This window comes from Plectropomus leopardus, chromosome 4, assembly GCF_026936395.1.
Source record: "Plectropomus leopardus strain MGB_pleo_1.0 chromosome 4, ASM2693639v1, whole genome shotgun sequence".
Classification (NCBI taxonomy): domain Eukaryota; kingdom Metazoa; phylum Chordata; class Actinopteri; order Perciformes; family Serranidae; genus Plectropomus; species Plectropomus leopardus.
Window position 1 is genome coordinate 4,021,066 of NC_142179.1, and position 20,562 is coordinate 4,041,627.

At 39.7% G+C, this 20,562-nt stretch overlaps 1 protein-coding gene across 1 annotated transcript; it reads left to right on the forward strand.

Moving 5' to 3' along the window:
• The first annotated feature begins 1,671 nt into the window (after positions 1 to 1,671).
• fgf5 (fibroblast growth factor 5) lies at positions 1,672 to 20,009 on the forward strand. The gene is made up of 3 exons (XM_042488866.2): positions 1,672 to 1,920; positions 5,808 to 5,911; positions 16,651 to 20,009. Exons 1-3 carry the CDS (start codon positions 1,710 to 1,712, stop codon positions 17,017 to 17,019), a joined length of 684 nt encoding a protein of 227 aa, XP_042344800.1. The 5' UTR covers positions 1,672 to 1,709; the 3' UTR covers positions 17,020 to 20,009.
• Positions 20,010 to 20,562: the final 553 nt, after the last annotated feature.

Consider the following 20,562-nt stretch of genomic DNA (forward strand, 5'->3'; position numbering starts at 1 on the left):
AAAGCCCCTTCCCATTGGGGCCCTGGGTTATCGACCCTGCATGTAATAAATGCATCTTTGTGTTATTGAACACTGTAAAAGGTTAAAGGACACTTTCACAGGTCACATGACTGTTGCTGGGACACCAGCTGCAATAACTACAATACTTTTGATGTTTTTAAGTGGCTATAACTCATCAGGTAGCCGGAGAAACTTATGGGAGAAAAGGAAAAACAAAAAAGAAAACTGCACAGAAAAGAGGAAGAACCGTATGTTTAGGTTCGACAGTGTAGCAGGGAAACAAAACTTTGCTTGGAGGCCACTTTTGCAAAATGAAAGGAGGCCACGGGGCAGTCGCAGCAGCCCCATACATGTCTCTATGATTTCAAGACATCTGCAGAATTTTAGGACATTTCTTAGATTTTATAATGTTTCTTGATTTTAAGACGTTTCTAAGATTTTAGTACATTTCTCGGATTTTGGGACATCTCTAGGATTTCAGACCATTTCTAAGATTTTAGGACATATCTAGGATTTCAGACCATTTCTAAGATTTTAGGACATATCTAGGATTTTAGAGCATTTCTAAGATTTAAGAACATTTCAAGGATTTCAGAACGTGTCCAGGATTTTAGGACATTTCTAGGATTTTTTAGATGTCTCTAGGATTTTACGACATTAGGGGCTGAGATAAGACCTCTGTTGGGGGGTGTGGGGGATCCTCCACTAGCACTTTTTTGATAAACAAGCTCTATTTTGATGCTGGTTTATGCCCTCCAGCACCTTATGTGTGCAAAAACAATGCCCAGTGTGAATCAGTTTTAATGTGAATTAGAAAATGACTGGGGGGGCCACTTGGCACCCAATCCAGGGGCCATATTTGGCTGGAAGTTGAGTATTGCTGGGAGGTAGAATCTCATGGAAGCAGCGAAAAAATTACGTATAACAAGCATAGAAAAAAATAAAGAATTGTGCGTTTAAAAAGTGTAATGATATTTAATTTTCCACTTATTTTTTTCACTAATCCAAAATGTGATAACAACAATGTCTCCCCTGCCAATGTGCACAGCTCAGAGTACAAACAGCAACTTGACAGACGCTTCTGCTGGCAGCATGTGGACGTATCGGATGATAAGGTGGACTAAAGCCTATAAATACAGCTGCCCGAGTCTCCCGGTGAGCCAGTGTTAAAACTCTGCTGCACCACCTGATGATCTCTGCTGTCTCAGACCACACCGTCCTCGCTTCTGCGTGTCATTATTTCGCTTCAACTCTTCTTACATGGAAAGAAGCGCCGCCAGAAGAGACGTTTTCTCATGTCTGTTCATGTGTGAATTAACCGCGTCCTCGATCTATTAACACGATGTTTCCCTGTGCGTAAAATGCCGCGCTTAGTGCGTCCTGGCGCGGACGATTCCTTGGAAAATGTGCGGTGTGAGTCGCGCTCCCTTCACGCCCCGCTGCTGTGGATCGGTGCTGAGCAGGAGTGGCATCTCGGCGACAAAATCTGGATGAAAGAGCGTCCTTTAGAGCTCAGGCATGCATCGAGTAGTGAGATCATTGGCGTTATAAATATCCCCGTGCCAGCAGAACAACTCCAGCTACTGCAGCCGGGGTAATGCCCAGGAGCGCTGCATGCGTGTGTGCGCGTGGCTCGCGGTGCCCAGACCATCAGGAGCGACACCAAAAAATGCTAGAAGTGGCGTAGCGAGGGTCTCCTTTTTGGAAGAATGAATGTTCCTCTTTACCTTCTGACCGTCGCTCACTTGTTTTGCGCCGCCGCCGGAGCAGAGCACGTCTCCTTGGAGCGCCAACTTCTGGAGGAGGGGATCAGGTCTGGACGCAGGACTTGCAGGCTCTACTGTAGGGTTGGCATCGGCTTCCACCTCCAGATTCATCCCGACGGCAGAGTCAACGGCAGCCATGAGCCCAATCAGCTGAGTAAGTCTTTCACTCCGGTTTTCACGGTGCGGCAACAACTACTAAATTATAAAAAGGCGTGACGCGCACGTGAATCCCGTGCGTCCCGCTGAGAGTGCGCACTTGGATCTGCGTTCCTGCATTTGCTCATAATTGATCCCCTTCTGTTTGCATCTATTTTAGTTGTCATCCGAGGAAGTTCCAACAATAATGATTTGCACAGGAAGAGAGTAATGAGCGCGCGCCTAAACTTAGGCCGCCTGACCCTGTGAAATATCTGAGCAGCGGGCTTCTGCCTGACGAGCCTTGTTTGTGTCTCCCCGGGATGTTGGCAGGTAGACTATTTGTGGAAGTAACAGGTGCAGCAGGATGATGTGTTGGATTACCAATCAGCGCGATTGTCATCACACGCGCTGCAAAAAATGTCCTCCTTAAAAGACTATTATTATTATTATTGTTGTTGTCTGTTATTGAAGCTGACTTATAACCAGAACTAATGAAAATATCCGGGGGGGTTGGATGCACATTCAGTTATTTCAGTTTTTTTGAACGAAATAAGTCACAAATAAAGAGCAGTTTACAGGTGCATAAATGTGCTCTATGGAAATATTTTCAGCTGTTTTAAGAAAAATAGGATTTCTGGAATTATTGACTTTTCTTCAGTGCAGATGGCTGATATAAGGAGCTATATTGTCCAGATTAATATAATGTATTTGCAAGGGTCCAGTAATTTAACCCTTTAGCACTTGGAACAACATTAGCTTTATTGTGCTGCGTTCAGATGCTTTTCACAGGTTTTAAAACCCTGAAACCTGAGAAAATTGGTTTCTTTTCCTTCGAAAACATGGGAAAAGAAAGGTGAAAAGCAAGTTTGGGTAAAATTCACCCAAAGGTGACAAGAAAATGACCTGACAGTTATCTGTGGTGGATTATTAGATATTATAAACAAACAAACAAAAAACTAAGGACAAATGTCAAGGAAACTATGTCTATAATTCTTATATCTTTTGTGTTGCCGTAAATAAAAATATTTTAGCACTCTTTAAGGGTTATTTCTTTTAATTTTTAAAAACGTTTTTCCTGCTTGTTTTAATGTAATTTTCTTGTAACTTTTTAAACTAATTTCTTACAAAAACTACAATATTCTGTATTTTGATACGTCAAACAATGACTGAATTTCACATTGCATGGATGTTTACGTCATAACATTTGAAGATGTTGGATTTTGTTTTACATGCCTCATGGCTAAAGGTTGTTAATCTATGTAAAGGTGATGTTGGCATGAGGTGTTTGGAAGATATGGGATTTTGGTTACTTTGCACACAATTTAAAATTGACAAAATATCACCATTTTGTTGTAAGAAAACTGCAGATTGAGATTGTTTATTCTTTTTCCTTTTGGGACATAATTTGTTGTTTAAAAAGGTAAAACATTGCAATACATCACAAGATATGTCATCGCAGCATATGAAACCCAAAACCTCAATAACATTGTATCATGATTTGAGTATCATGATAGTATTGTGAGGCTGGTGATTCCAAAATGATGTCTGTGTCCAGCTGGTCAGAATCTGTAACCTAGAACTTAAACTGTAACGCTAACCATTCAGCAACTCACAAAATGATTTTTTTTTTTTTTGGTCACAGATTCTGGCATTACAAGTGTAGCAAGATCATTTCCAATGTATCAAAAACATTAGTTTTGGGATTTAGACAATATCTGAAAATAATGACTAACATTGAGGTTTCACAATCTGTTTAAAGTGAAATTATTCATTTGAAAACATCTCTGAACTCAAACAGAAGGAAGATATCAATACTTAAACCTGGACTAAACTGCTCCCCAAACTCAAACAGTGAATGAACAGTTTTCAGCTTCACGCAGAACAAGGGAAATTAGGATTTATAGCATGACTGAAAACATTTATATAAAACTTTAAAAGCGTTGTTGAATACAGCAGTTTTCAAATTCCAAAGCTCCGACCGTCCTTTATGTGAATCTTGTCCTGTCTCATCTTGTCCAGAGGACTTGAGTCATAAATCAGATTTTCAGTTTTTTTTTACTGCACCATCAGATCCCTCGTCGCCGCTCCGCTGACGAAACAGCCGAAGCTCACCGTGAAAGTGCACTTGTGCCTCCATTTCATGGTCCCCTTTAGAAGAGTTGTCAGGTTACATGGATTTCAACACGACAGCCATGTGGTTTTGAATCCTGCATGACAGCGCCGGAGACGAGCAGGAGACTGGCCGTCTTGGATTTGTAATATGAAGATTCCCTTACCATCACACTGCATTACATTTCATATCAGTGGCTCACAGGATAACTCGGATAGTACTTGATACACAGTTTGGTCACTGCGGAGACAATATTCATCTGGGAAAACACTTAAGAGTCTTTTTATTTTCACTTGTCATTCGCTCCGGGATACTTAACTGACCTTGATGCCGCAGTCAGATTTATATAATGGTTTTACAAGATTGTGTCAGTAGATTTCTGTCTGTCATGCAGTCATAATGACTTTTTCCTTTGAGACATTGTGTTGTTATCCTGCAGAAACTGAACTAAGGATTTTCATCAGTCTGGTTTCAGTAGACGGTATTAGTGTCACACAAAGGCCCATATGTTTCAAAATGAGACTTTAACTCACCGAGAGTGGCCAGGAGGTCAGGACAGAGGTCCATATTACAAAAATCATGTCCATATCCATTTAAACAGAAGGTGGTTTTTCAAGGATGATTAAAGAGAAGCTATTACGTTCATTATCAAGTTCATACTTTTTGTAGTAGAAAACCAAAAAACATGTTTTCACACAACAAAAACAAACACATTTAGACATTTAGACAACAGTCCATACTAAAAACAGACAAGTTTTTCAGATGCGTTTTTAAAAAAATAAGTGTTCCTATGAACATTGTGAGAATGATCCTTGTGTATAAAGATCCGCAAACTTGCTGTAGTATGCATGCCAGGCCAGTAGTTGACGATGTAATTTCGTAATGACACACCACAGAAGAACACTATGCACCTACACATAAAAACGTTCTTCTACAGATTAGTGAGCATAAACAAACAAAAAGACGATGGCGAACACGCAGCAGTGGTGAAACAAATCTAGAAGCATGAATAAACTGAGTAGAGTCAGCAGCACAAACATAGCTCATTAGTCCACCTTTGGGTTTTTTTTTGGTTGTCCTCCTACTCGTGCATGGGTGTTCGTCTGAAACATAACGTGCATGTGTCAAGTGCGGCCATGACGTCACCAGTTTACACCGCAACAGAAGGGGGGACATTTTCAAAAAATTACCATCGGATAACAACATAATTAAACAAGTTAACTAACTCTTCGTGCACAGTGCAGACTGTCCCAGGATGGTCCATGTTCTCAGACAAAAGATAACAGCCATGCATCAGTGTTTGGGGTTCTGTTGCACATGCATGACTTTGGTTTGTTTTTGTTGCAACAGTTAATAAACATGATGAACAAAAAATATTATGAGTAAGAATTTAACACAGTAGGAAACTGCCATGTTCAACTTTTCTTACTGGAGGATATAATGTGAGCATGCAACTGGTGTTTCAGCAGAAAAAAGACCATTAAAGCAAAATGTCTTTGGATTGCTGCTAATTTGCTCCTCACGTTTTGTTATTAAAATTGACTGCCAGAGAAGGTGGATAAAATACAAATTGCTCATTGCGCTGTTTATTTGTACTCACCCAAACACCAGTATTTTAAATACTGTAAGTTCAGGATGAGTGCAGCTGACCTGGATAACCGAGCTGACGGGACAGCAGAGCAGATCACGTCCACTTGTGTGCAGAGCAGCGTCGAGACGCAGAAAATGACAAGAGGAGTAAAAATACATTCTGTCGTCCATCAATCATCACAGCATGTTGTTTGTCCTCCCAGGTGTCCTGGAGCTCTTTGCGGTTTCTCAGGGGGTCATCGGCATCAAAGGGGTCTACAGTAACAGATTCCTGGCCATGAATAAAAGAGGACGGCTCTATGCCACCGTAAGTGTCCGCACGCTTCACACACTGCTTCTGTTTCCCTGAACTCTTAAACTTAATCTCAGTGCACAAATACTGCTGACTGTGCAGGGTTACAATATGTATTACTGAAGTGAAACTTGTTTATGGCAAGTAAGTGTTGATTACAAGTGTTTATTGCAATTTTGTTGTCTGATCCTAAAGCTTTATTACTCTATAAATGTTTAATGATGAGTTTGGATTTGTAAAAGCGACAGCATCTTGCTAATATTTAATCTCTAACATTGACGTTCATGCTCAAGATTCATTTAAAGCTGCACTTGGTTAAACCTATCAGACACGTATCCAGACCTAAAGTTAGCAAACGGTTGCATATTTCTACACCCTGCAGACTCAAAGCAACATTATCACCACACTGGAGTCATGTTTGTACAACTTTTTAAACTAAATTAAGATCTGAGGCTGTATTCACAAAAATTCTGGCAATACTCTGAGGTCCTAATTTAACCAAAAAAATTTAATCAAGGAGTCATTAAGGAAAACTCTCAGAGCAACGGAGAAGAAGAAGAAGAAAAAAGGACAGAAACTTTGACCTTACGTAAGGAGGTGTGATGCATTCTTTTAACTGATGTGATTGGTTGTCACAGACACGTCTTTTTGTGAGCCTGTAAGGGGAAAATGAAAGTAACTGCATCTCAATATAAAACTGTAAAAGTAGTGGTTGTGTGGCCACACTCCTGCACTGTAACATTTTCCAGTTGGCATCTATCTTAGTGTTGTGATCACTTTATTTCTGGTGTTATGTAGTTATTGCCTTGAGTGGGAGATGTGAGCGTATCAAGAACGAGATCAGCAACCAACATTAGTCCGGCACCATCTAATCTGTGGTGTTTCATTAACACACAAGCCGGGTTTCCATTAACCCTCAAATTGTGCAAATAGAAACTGCAAATATAAAATACGTCCAATGGAAACACGTTAACTTTAAAAAAAACTTCCATTTATCACAAAAAGGTTTTTATGGTTGCATGAGGTAGTATTTCAGGCAATCTGAAAAAGCCATATTTCACAAAACTGCAAGGGAAACACCTTTTTCACTTTTATAGGTCACATGATGCTGTGGCTATCTACTCGGTAGAAATGGGCTCCGTCGGGCATGATGCCTCAGCTACAAGAGGTGTTATTGCATCACTTAACTCTTCAAAAGTTAATTTCCTCTATGAAATCCGGACTATCACCTCCTAGAAATCCCTCATATGTGGCCGCTCTCACATATAAGGGGCGTGCCTTTCCATTATGGCTCCATAACAAGCCTACGTTGCCTTCGCTTTAAAATAATGACGGCTAGTGCGGTGGCTGCAATAGAAATAAACCTGCTAATGTCAGGGTTAGGGGTTAGGGTTAGGGTTAGGGGTTTGGGTCACTCAGTGGAAACACAGTCACTGAGTGTGCTTAACGCTCAAGTTTTGTGCAAATTTGTAATTGAAACTCACCTACTGTCATTCAGCATTTTGTGGTTATTATCTGACCTCTTTGTTTTTCTGTCATTTTCTCCACTCAGGATCTAGTCTTAACTTTAAGGGAAAATACTTATAAAACGTCATAATTCTAGGAACTTTCTTACAATTTCATCACTTGGGAGCAACTCTTTTTACTAGGAGGCTTTGTGAATACGGCCCGTGACTGTTTAGATGCTGACTGTTTAGATTCACCATGTTCACCCACCACCAATGGTGGAAAGTAACAAGTACATTCACTCAAGTGATGTACTTAAGAACAATTTTGAAGTACTTGCACTTAATTTGCAACTTTGTACCTCCACTGTGCTGCAATTCAGAGGTTAAAAAATGTACTTTTTACTCATTTATAGAGGCCAAACCAGAAGTTAGCCGCTCAGCTGGCAGAAGTCTTTGGTGCATCAGTTCATGTATGCAGAAGATGCAGGTCATTTTATACCCGGGAAGGATAACTTTTTTGGCTTAATGCGCCATTATGCAAGTTTTATAGGAATGAATGAGGTCATATTTCCAATGTTGTATTTGGTTTTCTTTATACATCCATGAAATTAATGTGCAAATTTCAACAATGACTGACTCTCCTGGGTATTTTCCCCATTAAGTCATTGATAGTGTTTCATTTGGTTATACATGTAGTGTCAGAGGGAGTTTTGTGACGGAGAAAATGCTTAAATATGTAATTCAAATCATGTGTCACAAGTTTTGGAAAGTTACAATGATCGCAACTGCGCAACGATCCGAAAAAGCAAACTTTGTTTGGAGCTTTTTGGCGCCATTGTAACTTTTCTGAGCTTTGAGCGGTCCCCTTTTCTCAAACATTAAGACTGAATTCCCTCGCTCAGAGTTCTTATTGTTTGCTTCTGATTTTGATCAAACATTTCTTGTTTTGTGAGCAGACCTCCTACCAGTGGCCATACCTGGCACTGGAATTTAATTTGGCCAAATCCTGTGAATCTGCATCTTATTTGCAGTCAATATGATGCTCTTTTGGACTCATGCAATGGGCGTATTTCTCCTTCAAAACCTTGCCCAGTCCAGCTATATTTGTCTTATTTATTACTTTGTGCAGCTTTGCATCTGTGCTGCATAATGAAATCCCCAAATCTGACATCAGCATGTCATGGCATACTGCTGTAATCTTTAGTCACAGTTTCAGAGACTTTCAAATCCCCCCAAACACACAGTAAGCCCAAATCTGCCCACAGCAGCTTGGCCTTGCTGCCGTCAGCGGGCCAGCCGGCCAGCCAGCAGCCGGCCGCACTGACGAGTCATCTGTGGGAGCGTTGGCAGGCGAATAGATAGAAGCAGCTCCCTATTAGCATGTGTTAATGGGAAGAGCAGATTAAGTCCTGTCTGGGATGGCTGATAATATACAGAGGAGTGAGCCACAAAGTGAAGATCAATATGTTGAGTAAACAATCAGCCAGGCCAGCAACAATCGGAGAGCCGGAGAGTCTGTGAGCTGCTGCGGGTGTGCATGCTGAGCAACTGCGATTTATGCCCCCTCAGCTCCCGGTATTGTTTCATGAAACCCTGTCAGCGGGGAGTGATGTGTTGTCTTTCGTCAAAGTGCATTCTCAGCTGCAGCTTTCTAGAAATGCACTAATGCGACTGTGAGCTGTCCAGCAGCAGATACATATTCAGTTGTCAGTCGAGCTTATAGGGAGGAAATTACAAACTTTGCAGAGGTCAAAGCACATCCCAAACAAGATTTAAACATAAACCCAAACTGGGCCGACGTGGATAATAAGAGAAAATAGTGCGACAAAGCAAATCTGCACACAGCGGGGGATCAAACTGAAACCTGATCATTTATTTTCTGCTGGAAGTTTGTCATGCATCGACAGTCTGACTCAGGAGGGTTTTCTTGTATCTACAATCCAGTCTCATCTGCTGCTTCACCTCATGTTCAAACTGTCTAAATTTCAGAAATTTGAAACCAGTGTTATATATCCACTCTATCTGGTGGAGAGGTCGATCATCTGTTATATTTACTGACAAACTGAACATAAACAAAATATCAGGTACAAAGTACCACACAGGTCTGAAAGATTTGTGTAAAAATTATAAAATGATACAGAAAAACAAGCAGATGAGAAAATAAATATGTCAACAAAGTTACAAACTGCTGCTGAGGAAAAACAGAACAAATGACAAACTCTCCCAGTTCTGCATTCACTGACCTGCAAAAATGTCACAATTTAAAGAGGGGACACTTAAAAGGAAGGGACACACGTAAACAAGAATGAAAAAAAAGTTTGCTGAATCGTCAGCAACCGCCTGTTGTGTCCATTTGAAATACTGGGGTCTGTTTTTTTGTGCAGTGCAATCCACGTCTTATTTATCCAGTTATTTGCTCAGTGCTTCACAAAAACATGCAGTTTTGCTAAAACTGTGATATATCATAGTAAAGCATGTGGTCAAAAATCACGAAAAAACATCACAGTATAACATGACTACAAAAATCATGAATAAAAATGCAGTTTAGCATGTCGTAAAAAACAAATCATGAAAAAAAAACTTTTGCACAAATGCATCACTTGTCATGCGTAACTGTGAAATTATAAACATGTATATTATCATAATTTTGAGTATGAGTTGTGTAAGAGTTTGTTAATAGGTTTTTTTGTTAAACATGAACCCTGTTTTTGGATTCTTCATTCACATTGAAGTTTTTTTAAAATTCAATGTTGTTACACAGGTTGAGACATTGATATACAAATGATGATTTTGTGGATGAAGTATGTAGTAAAACTCATGGCACGTAACAATCAGGGATTCTTCCTCACAGCTGAAGTTTTTTTGTGTTGAATTATCTTTGGTTTTGGATGACTGTGATTCCCAGAGTCAGATTTTGCTGGATTACAAAATCTCGTTGCCTCTCTTGGTGGATGGATTTTGCTCCATGACAACTAAATCCATTCCTTGAGGAAGACTGGTTGAAAGCTCAGCATAAAGTTTGCAAGCAAAGAGTTGCAAAGAGTTTAGATTTTTTGTCAAATACATATACATATAACACTTTGCACCTGATAGAAACATGTCTAAAAATCTTTATTGTTGATGACATGAGTGCAGTTTCATGTGCAGGCACTTTAAGTTTGACACTTTAATCAGAGCTCGATTTTGCAGCTTTACGTCTTACTGTAGATACCTTGCTCTCAGAGAGGCTGGTTCTCTGGCTCCAACCGTTGCAGCCTGAGCTTATTTTTGCCTCCGGAGCAGCTCTGCCTCGGAGAAATATTTGTATAACTAAAACTCCAATCTGTGTCTGCAGCTGCACTGTGCTATTTAACCGCCTTGATGATTTGGGGTGGATGTAAACCTTGGGGCCGCAGACAGGCGCGGGCCTCACGTCGGGGTGTCGGGTGACACCCTGAACCTTATCTTGTTGCATCGTCTGTCATATCTAATATTTAGATGTTTTCACAGTGGCAATTTATTGGCTGAAAAACGGGCGAGGAGACAGATGCGCATTACTCTGCGTGACCCGCTCAGCAAGCCATCACAAACATAATCTGTAGGAAGGTGAAAGGGTCGCCTGCATTTGTTGAACAAACAGTGACACAGTGAGAGAGAGAGAGAGGGAGAGGGAGATGCAACAACTTGATTGAACTCATGTTTTTGATTTCTATCTCTTTTTTTTAGATGTGTTTTAGTTACAGTTTCTTTGCTCCTATGATACGTTTCTGTGCATTTTATTCCAGCCATTAAGTGTTAACCTATTTTTAACCAGTTCACTGTAAGTCCAGTTCCTTCAGTCAGTGTATATAAGTGTCCTACAGCTCATATCAGTCTATCATCTGTTTACTGTCCAACCTCTTTTGGTTTTAAATAGCACGTCTGAACACATATTTGATACATTTCAACAAAATCTGGTACGAACATCCATGGTCCTCAGAGGATGAATCCTATTGACTTTGACTCGCCAGCAGCTCAGATTTTCCTCTTATATTTCAACATCTACTTGATGGATTGGAACTCAGTTTGATGCAGGCATTCGTGGTTCCCAGATGTTGCATCAAAATGAAAATGTAATCTTCCCCAGCAGGTTGAAATTTTTGATTTTGTGTTAAATATTTCTACAACTTGTCAATGTATCATCATACAACGCTTAGTATGATATCTTACAAAAGTAGAAACACAACAGTTTTGTACGACATCCTTTGAATTAGCACCGTGCAAATTATGTTCCAGCCTAAATGTAAAATAATATGAATAATGTAAAGTTAAGGAGGTTAGGTTCAGGTCTTGTGTTTTGTGACCCATCCACCGCCTTGTCATCAAATGCCTCCTCTTGGTCACTGATTTCGGTGTTAGACACCGAACACAAAAAGTCACCTTTTGTGGTGGTATGATGCATGCCGTGTGCCATCAGTTTATAACGTGGCAGGATTTACTCTAGGTTTGATACAGCATGTATGGACTGTATTTCACCTGTTGTGGCAGTATGATACAGCGTTGTTGGTAACGACATAACTTAAGGAGCTGTAAAGTCCCTTTGGGACAGAAGGGAGGGGCTGTGGATAGATCCAACAAACCCTGCACATTCACCTGGTAGCCTGCTGATCACTTGCAGTATGAATTTTAAGCCATACCATGATGTTTTCTTTTCTGAATAAACATAAATACGAGGTATTTAACCAACAGTGTATGTTTATTTTGCAGAAGCCTGTATGCATATAACAAGCAGGAACTGTACATTTCCTTTGAAATCAGAAATATATATTGAAAAGACACAATGCATTTAACAGGCATTTAACAGGCTTAAATTGAAACTACATCCCAACTTTGCTGCTGTCAGTCAACACATCTCAAGTTAGACATCCCTTTGTGACAAGGAAGTAAAATAAAAATATTATAAATATAACATACACTTAACCTGATATTGAATTTTTAAATTTTTTAGCTTGGCCCTTTTTTTAAGTGGCTAAAAACCAACCATTTGAGGTAGTACTTGCTCAGGGCCATTTCATTTTATGCAGAAGGTTTTCTATTCTCATGTTTAATGTAAAGAAACATTGTGATTTAGTCTGTAGGGAACCATTATTCTATAGCCATTACATTGTGCAATCAGCTCTGTAATGATATGTTAAATTATGTTTGTGCATATCAGAGTAAAGTATGCCTGTAGTTTATTGTGTCTCGTATTTGAATGGAATTAAAAAAGTACCCTTACCCCCTGTCTGCAGCAGTGGTACGAGTAAGAGGAACAAATTTGTGAAAATTTTATTTGGGTAGAGAAAATCTGTAACTTTCCACCTCTGCCCTCAGCTCAGCTAACCCCGAGGATCATGGGAAAGGTCCCTTTAAAAGAGTGTGACCAATCCAGCAGGGCAAGAGCCAGGTTAAACAGCTGTACAAGCATTATGATTTTAACAATAAGATCTCTGGAATCTGGCCGCAGCCATTAAAATCCTATGAAACACAGCAGGGGCCAAAGCTTTTTCCTGGTATGCCTGTTTGTGTGTGTGTGTGTGTGTGTGTGTGTGTGTGTGCGTGCGAGCGACGTGCCTGTGTGAGAGTACATTCATACATGCTCCAATGGATTTGTTTCCAGATGTGTAATTCCCTGACTGGTACCAGAGCCGGTACGTTGCTTTAAACGCTGCGTTTTGTTAAATCATTGCAATCCACCCGTAGCACTGACTCGGGAGTTCTGTTCAAATTTCTAATCATCTTTAAAAAACAACAGCCAAAAGGAACAGTCGGTCACTTTGAATAACTTAAAGGTTTATACCGTTGTGCCGCGGCCGCAGCGCGCTCTCTTGTGACTGGCATGTTTACCAAACGCTGTAATGGCATCATTTTCTGCTATGCTGCACTCTTCAGCAAAGCAGAACAGTTTGTTTTATTTCAGAATGGCAGGAGGTTATACAACAAAGTCATACTGCAGCAAGAAAGCAGGCATCCCTGGGTACATGTCAGAGTTTCCCACCCGAGATATTTTTAGGCACAAAACGGGAACATTCAATGAATATCTGCGTCGCCGACTACACTATTGTGTAACAGAGTGATGTATGTATGCCAGTGTTTCCTTTACATTTTAAATAAGAACAGAGCATTTTGGTACACAACTTGTTTCACTTGGGTGGGTTGGTTTCAATTTACAACCCAAATCATTTCAGTCTTACACGCTTTAATTACAGTTTACATTAACTTTAGCATGAAGGATGCACAGATTTGATTGGCTAAGTAGCATCATACGAGATGATTTAATGCATGGTCTGTGAAAGTGTGCTAGTACTCGAGATCGGTCATGGTCTCAAGACTGGTGTCAAGACCACTTTTAGAGACTCGCGAATTCGTCTCGGAATCAAATTCATTTTGACTCGGTCTTGTCTCTGTCTCTGATTTAGTGGACTCCAAATTTAGTTAACATAATTATTGTGATTGGATGTAAAACTTCCTTCATCGAATCAATCATCGAATGGTCAAGGCCATAGACTGTATATAAAGATGGACGACACGCCCCTACGTCCCGACATGCTGAAGTGAGGTTAAAATATCCTAAGTATGGGTGTCGCTATCTTGAGAGGGTGATGTCATTTAGAGCCAGCAACTGTGCAGTTGCGATATCCGCGGTGGGGGAGTTTCCTGCCAAAACACCCGTCCGACCGAGTGCACGGATTGGCTGTCACGGCTGTCAATCATGGCAGAAAAGTCCCCTTTTGTATAATTTAATTACTCATTAAACTGAACTTATCATCGAGTGATGAGAACTACCTTCAGTGACAGAAAAAAGTTTGGGAAAAAAAGTTTGGCATTTACTTTGAGTTTTTAGTTTGGCCTATGACCATTCACTAACATAAAGGTGCGGGACTTTGGACCTGTGCTGCAGTCAGTCACCAGGGGGCGATCGAGATTGAATAACCTCACTTTTGGGGAGCTGAGGCCTGCATCACTTATAGCATTATGTGAGTGATAGCTTTTCCCAAACTCCTGAATTATCAATCTGATCTATTTGGTGTGTCACATATATTCAGTTGATATTCTGTGAAACCAAATAATCCCGCTGATCAATCTATTACTAATGTCACAAACAACACTATCAGAGCAACACACAGTGTGTCATCATTTCGAGGTTTTTCTTGGATGAAGTTGATACGCCGGCCATAATGAGTTTTTGACCAGTACAAAGGAGGCTCTGCTGCTGTCAGTCAAAGCATCTCTGTGATAAGCAAAAGTCATTTGGTTGACTTTGAAACCCACCCCCAAGATGAAAGAGAGCGTGTTATTTTGGAGCGGTGTCAGTTTAACAGCAGCTGATCAGATCATAATCAGACCATATTATGTTAAACAGCAGCGAGCAATCACAGGTTGAGATAATAATGATGTTTTCCCACTCTGAATTATGTTGTAATTATAGCATTATGAAACTGCTCCTGCTCTGTATTATTAAAGATTCATGTTTTTCCCTTTAGTTTTGGGCATTACGTACAACAACAGGTCCACCATCAGCCCCTCCTGTCTGTTCTCATTGTGTTGCCCTCCCTGATCAGCTATTGTGTGAGAAATTATTATTTTCTTAATTTTCAAATCAACTGAAAATTGTTACACAGTGAAAACAAAAGTGACACTTATGCAGATGCTCTACAGATTATTGCAAATTCAGGAGATTTCCTCACACAGTGTCTGACTTGTCATCTTGTCCACTATAATATTCAGTCACCTGTATTTATTTAGTTATTTTAAAGAGAAACACATGGCAGTTTAGAAACCAGAGGACAAGGTTTACCCTGTATGTTTCTACAAACCATAAATATGTTAAATTTGCATGTTTCATACATATAATACAAGCGGCAATCTCAATGTGGAAGCACCAAAAACTGCAGTTCCTCTAATGGCCACTAGATGCTGTCTCTAAAACAGAGTCAATCCCCATAGACCCCCATGTTAAAATGCCCAACTCTACAGCAGAAATAAACATGTTCACAGCCTGGTACAATAAACAATTTTGGTGTCAATAGCTAATTTCAACATCCCTGACAACTGTAATGGTTGTGATTTTTTATAAACTCAGCCCTCTCTTTTTGATTTAGGCTTTAAGTTACACATATTCTGTTTCCCCACGGCACAAAACCCCTGCTAACATCTCCCCACCATTCGTCGACGCCCAAGCAGCGCTCAAACATCGATCCAAATCTGTCTGAACAGAGTTTGAAAGAGAGAGAGGTGGAGGGGATGGTGGATGGGGGGACACCACGATGACTGCCAGGCTGCAGCTTACAACAAAACCAAATAATTTTGGGATTCCTTGCTGTTTTTTTCACTGAGGACAGCGCCACCAAAAGTGGTTGTTTTTTACAGACACTGCACAAAAAGTGTTTAAGCCAAAACATGACATAACCAAATGTTTTTTTCTTAAACCTAACCACACATTCATTTTAATGTAAAGTTTCAATGTATCTGCCAAATAGTAAATCAGTGCCTTATGGAGAAGTGATGGGATTAATTAAATTAATTTAAATGTGTGCTTCTTCTCACCCCTTTTCAAATATGTTAACAAGTCATCTTTATGTGTTACGTTGTCTTTGAATATCACTTTTTTTCTGTCTGTCTGCTTGTTTGTATGATCATTTCCTTTTTTCTTTTTTTTCATATTCAAAATACATTTTCAAATCAAATCAGATAATAACATGCAAATGTAATGCATCTGTTGTTTGCAGAAAGGTACAATGCCAACATTTATTTTTCCCATCGGTTTGTAAATGGCTACCCTTAGATAATAGTGTGCTTCCTGCTCCTTTTCTCAGATGGATGAAACACATCTCACAATGAGGACAATCTACCTCGAATTTCACAAGCTTCTCACAGTAGTAATATTTGTGTATGTATGTGTGTTTTTTAGTCTTAATGAGGACATAAAACGTAATCAGGGAGCATCTGACAGAGCTTGTTAGAGGGAACTTTCTTTTAAAGGAATAGGAGCTATTACCTTTTCTTTCTCCAATTTAAAGACAATTATCTTAGCAGCAGCTAACAAGAGAAACATGGGGTTAGGTTACATGGTAGCAAGCAAACACCCACATGTTCGGCAGCTGAGTTGTGTTTACATGTGGATGGATCCAGTATCATGTACTCAGAAGTGGAGCAATTCACAAATGTTACCAGATTTAAAGGTTTGTTCATCCAAAATTAATCACAAAAAAGCTCCATTGACTGATATAAACTAATAAACAACAATTCGGCTTGATTAAAGGCGAGCAGTAACACCTGTTTACACCTCATCTTTCCCTTCTTTTGCAGGAGTGGTTCACAGATGACTGTAAGTTCAGGGAACGTTTCCAGGAGAACAGCTACAACACTTACGCCTCAATAATCCACAGGAACCACAGGACTGGTCGCGAGTGGTTCGTGGCCCTCAATAAGAGAGGGAAAGCCAAAATGGGCTCCAGCCCTCGGGTCAAATCCCAGCATGTCTCCACGCACTTTTTGCCGAGGGTCAGCCTGCACGACAAGAGCGAGCGAGGCTTCACCATCACAGACAGGAGCAAAGAGCGGAGGAAAACCCCGCCGCCACCGCCGCCAAAACCTCCTGTGGCAAAGGTCGTACAACCAGCGACACCACCGAGACGTACGCAAGTCAAGTACTGGCCCAAGTATCGGTTTGGATAAATGTCTATCTGGGGTACAGAGTTCAAAAACACTTAAACATACAAGTGATGGACGAGCCCAGATAACTGATAACGGTCATTTCTGACATTCAAAGCATTCCGGGTATCTGTGAAGTGTGTGAAAACCTCAAAGGGCTGCCAGGTGCAACTATTGAGCTTCTCTTTAGCGAGGCTATGATCGTAGTTGGGAGTTTCCGCTCGAGCTGATGACGCTCCGTCCTGTTTTATGTTATCATTTGTGTACATGGTGAACATTAGCAGCACCGCAGGCTGAGAAAAGGTCCTTTAAAAATATCAGTGTTAAAGCTGAAATCCATAACTCTCATACTCTTGGTGAGACGTATTTGAATTTAATTTTAAGTTGTGCATCAAAGAATGAAAGTCGTCCATGTTTGTTTTGTTTCTTGCTAACTGAACAAAAATGTCTTCAAATACTGATGTCATGCTGTCCGTTATTTGTTCGTTAGTGGGAGGCTGTACAATATTATTTTGGGGGAAAATACAGACCTTTTTTCAAAAAAATTTTTTGTTTTTTCTTCATCACAGATTTCTAATTTAATTCCACAATTTTTATGCTTCGAGCTGGCAATAGCTATGGCTGGAGGCGTTATGTTTTCAGGTTGTCCGTCCATATGTCTGTCTGTGCGTCCCCATTTTTGTAAAAGCAATATCTCAAGAGCATCTTGAGCAAATTTCTTCAAATTTGGCACAAATGTCCACTTGGATTCAACAGTTTTGGTGATTAAAGGCCAAGGTCACCTTGTATTTCTGATTTTTATGAACAGACTATCTCTAGAGGGCCATAAGGGAATTTCCACAAATTTGGCACAAATGTCCACTTGGACGTAAGGATGAACTGATTAGGATTTGGTGGACACTGTTTCCTCACAAAACATGTTTTTGTCCATAACTCAAGAAACCATTCACTAATTATTACAAAATTTCACACAAATGTCTAATAGCTTATAATGATGTAGTCTGACATTTTATATCCAAAAGGCCTAAAATCAGCTTCACTGTGACATCATAATGTTCTGCAAAAAACACATTTCTGGTCATTATTCAACCTTAAAATCTTAAAAACCTTAAACATTTTAAAACTGTGCTGATTGTAAAGTTCTTCTGTGCTGCTGGTTTGAAGATTGACCATCCATGTTATAGCTTCTTTGCAGCAACATTTGAAACACTGTCAACTTTAATGACAACATATGAGTGTGGACAAACATGTTTTACAATTTTTTCATGTGAATTTTTTTAACAGTCCAACATAAAGTGATAAAACTATAACAAATCAGAATAGGGTGACAGATTTTGTAAAATGAAAATCATGTCGTCAGCTCTGGGTTGAGCAGACGAAATAATTCATTTTATTTTATCATATAACACAAGATGTGTTACATTAAAAATACAAAGAGTTAAATAATTGTTAAAATGTTAAGATAAATATAAAATGCGGAGGGAGCTACAAAACATCGCTGTAGAAATGCTCAACTTTAATTAGCACAGACAAAAAGTCTACCACCGTGTTCTAACATCTGACAGCACTCCACCACACAGATGACAAAAATATGACAGTTAAACAAAAAAATAGGGTATGGATTTCAGCTTTAAACCCTGAAAAATAATTATATGAGACACAAAAGCTCTCTCAAACCTGGAAAGTGCTTCAAACATGTCTCCTGCCTAAACACACACACCGACCAACTGTCCCTGTCCTTACACCAGATTTGTGATAATCATCATGAAAATGAGGACTGCTTCTCTGGAGACTCTCCTCCTCCTCCTGGACAGCTGTGAGGGATCAAGGAGAAAACTGTCCATCAAAACTATCATTTTAGCAACCGGCTGTCCCTCGAAAAATCCAGAGTCATGACCTCACGGCATTCCCCCCCAGGAGGAGCGCGCACCGCCGTCACCGCAGGGATAAAGATGCCGAGGAAGAGCGGTCACTTGGTTTCGGGAAGGTTCAAGCTGTAGGTGTATCAGATGGCAAACAGCCGTGGAGCGGCCATGTAGGAACATACGGACATCTTTTGGGGGGGTTGGCCTCCAGAAGAGCCTGAACTATAAATGAAATATTGTGATATTATAATTATTTAATTGTTGGAATTACTTAAGCTTGGGGTACAAGGACAATTTTTAAAACCTGTGTATTAACCTATATAGGAAACTAATCCCAGTACAGAAATTCACAATGTCCGTCACATTTTTATTCACAACAGAGATTCAAAATCTCAAACATATGCATCATCTGAAATGAGTTTGTAACAACAAAGAGTTAAAGTATAAAACATGTATCTTTACATTTTGTATGTACACTTCAGTCATCTACAACCCGGTCACCAAAAACGTTGACATTGTACGTTTCTGCAAACCAGATGTAAAAGATACATTGACAAAGATCATGTTTGGGCCTAAAATACCAGATTTTGGTTTTACTGTCGTTGCTGCTGATGTTTTGCAAAAAAAAAAAAAAACCTGTTTTGGTGTGAAAAAGCAGACAAAAATTCCTTTAAAGAAATTTTAGAGCAGCCCCCAAAAATGAAGACAAAACCTCGTGGGTGAAGATTACAACAAAAGAGTCGGGGAAGAACAAATATCTTCTGTTAAATGCTAAAGACTTCTATTATAAGGTTAATGCACAGGTTATAACACACACACACACACACACACTCACAGTGTGTTACCCAGTGTTTTTGTCTTCGTCCAGGCAAAGTGAAATGCTCCGCGGCTCTTTTTAACTGTTTGTTTTTTTAATGATCCTCTGTGATGTCATCATGTTGTTTGGTTCTCACATCCCAAAGAAATATTTTTTCTACCAGAGTTTTGTTTTTTTTTTTAACAAAAACTTATGTACAAAGAGTTTTTATGTAATAAGACTATTAAAAATAAATATATCAGTTGATGTATTGCGTTGTATTTGGGTAAATGGCTGCAGCAAGCAGCACTTTCCTCAAGGAATCAAAGAGTTTCTGATGTGTTTATGTTTGACGAGTTTGAAGAGACTACCTTCTTTTAATGAATGCTCAGTCTCTTTTCCACAAAACACCTGTGAAAGTCGTGATAAGATGTCACAGACACATGAGAAGTTGTTTGATGTCAACATGTTCATAAATGAGAAAGCTTCTGAAATCACAACCTTGAAATGTGTGTTTTTAAGGTATTAGGTCACTGATAACAATGCTAAGAGATTCACTAAGGTACCGAAATCACAACCTTGAAATGTGTGTTTTTAAGGTATTAGGTCACTGATAACAATGCTAAGAGATTCACTAAGGTACCGAAATCACAACCTTGAAATGTGCTGAAGTCAATAGGTGACTGATAGTGATGCTAAATTTCACTAAGGGCTTTTTTTTAACTAACAACTGTGACAGTTGTGACAGGATGTCACAGACACATGAGAAGTAGTTGGATGTCAATATGTTCATAAATGAGCGAGCTACTGAAATCATAACCTTTAACTGTGCATATTTAAGGCAACTCTTCACTGATAATGATGCAAAGGGATTTTCTGAGGGCTCTTTTCCAAAAACTAACAGCT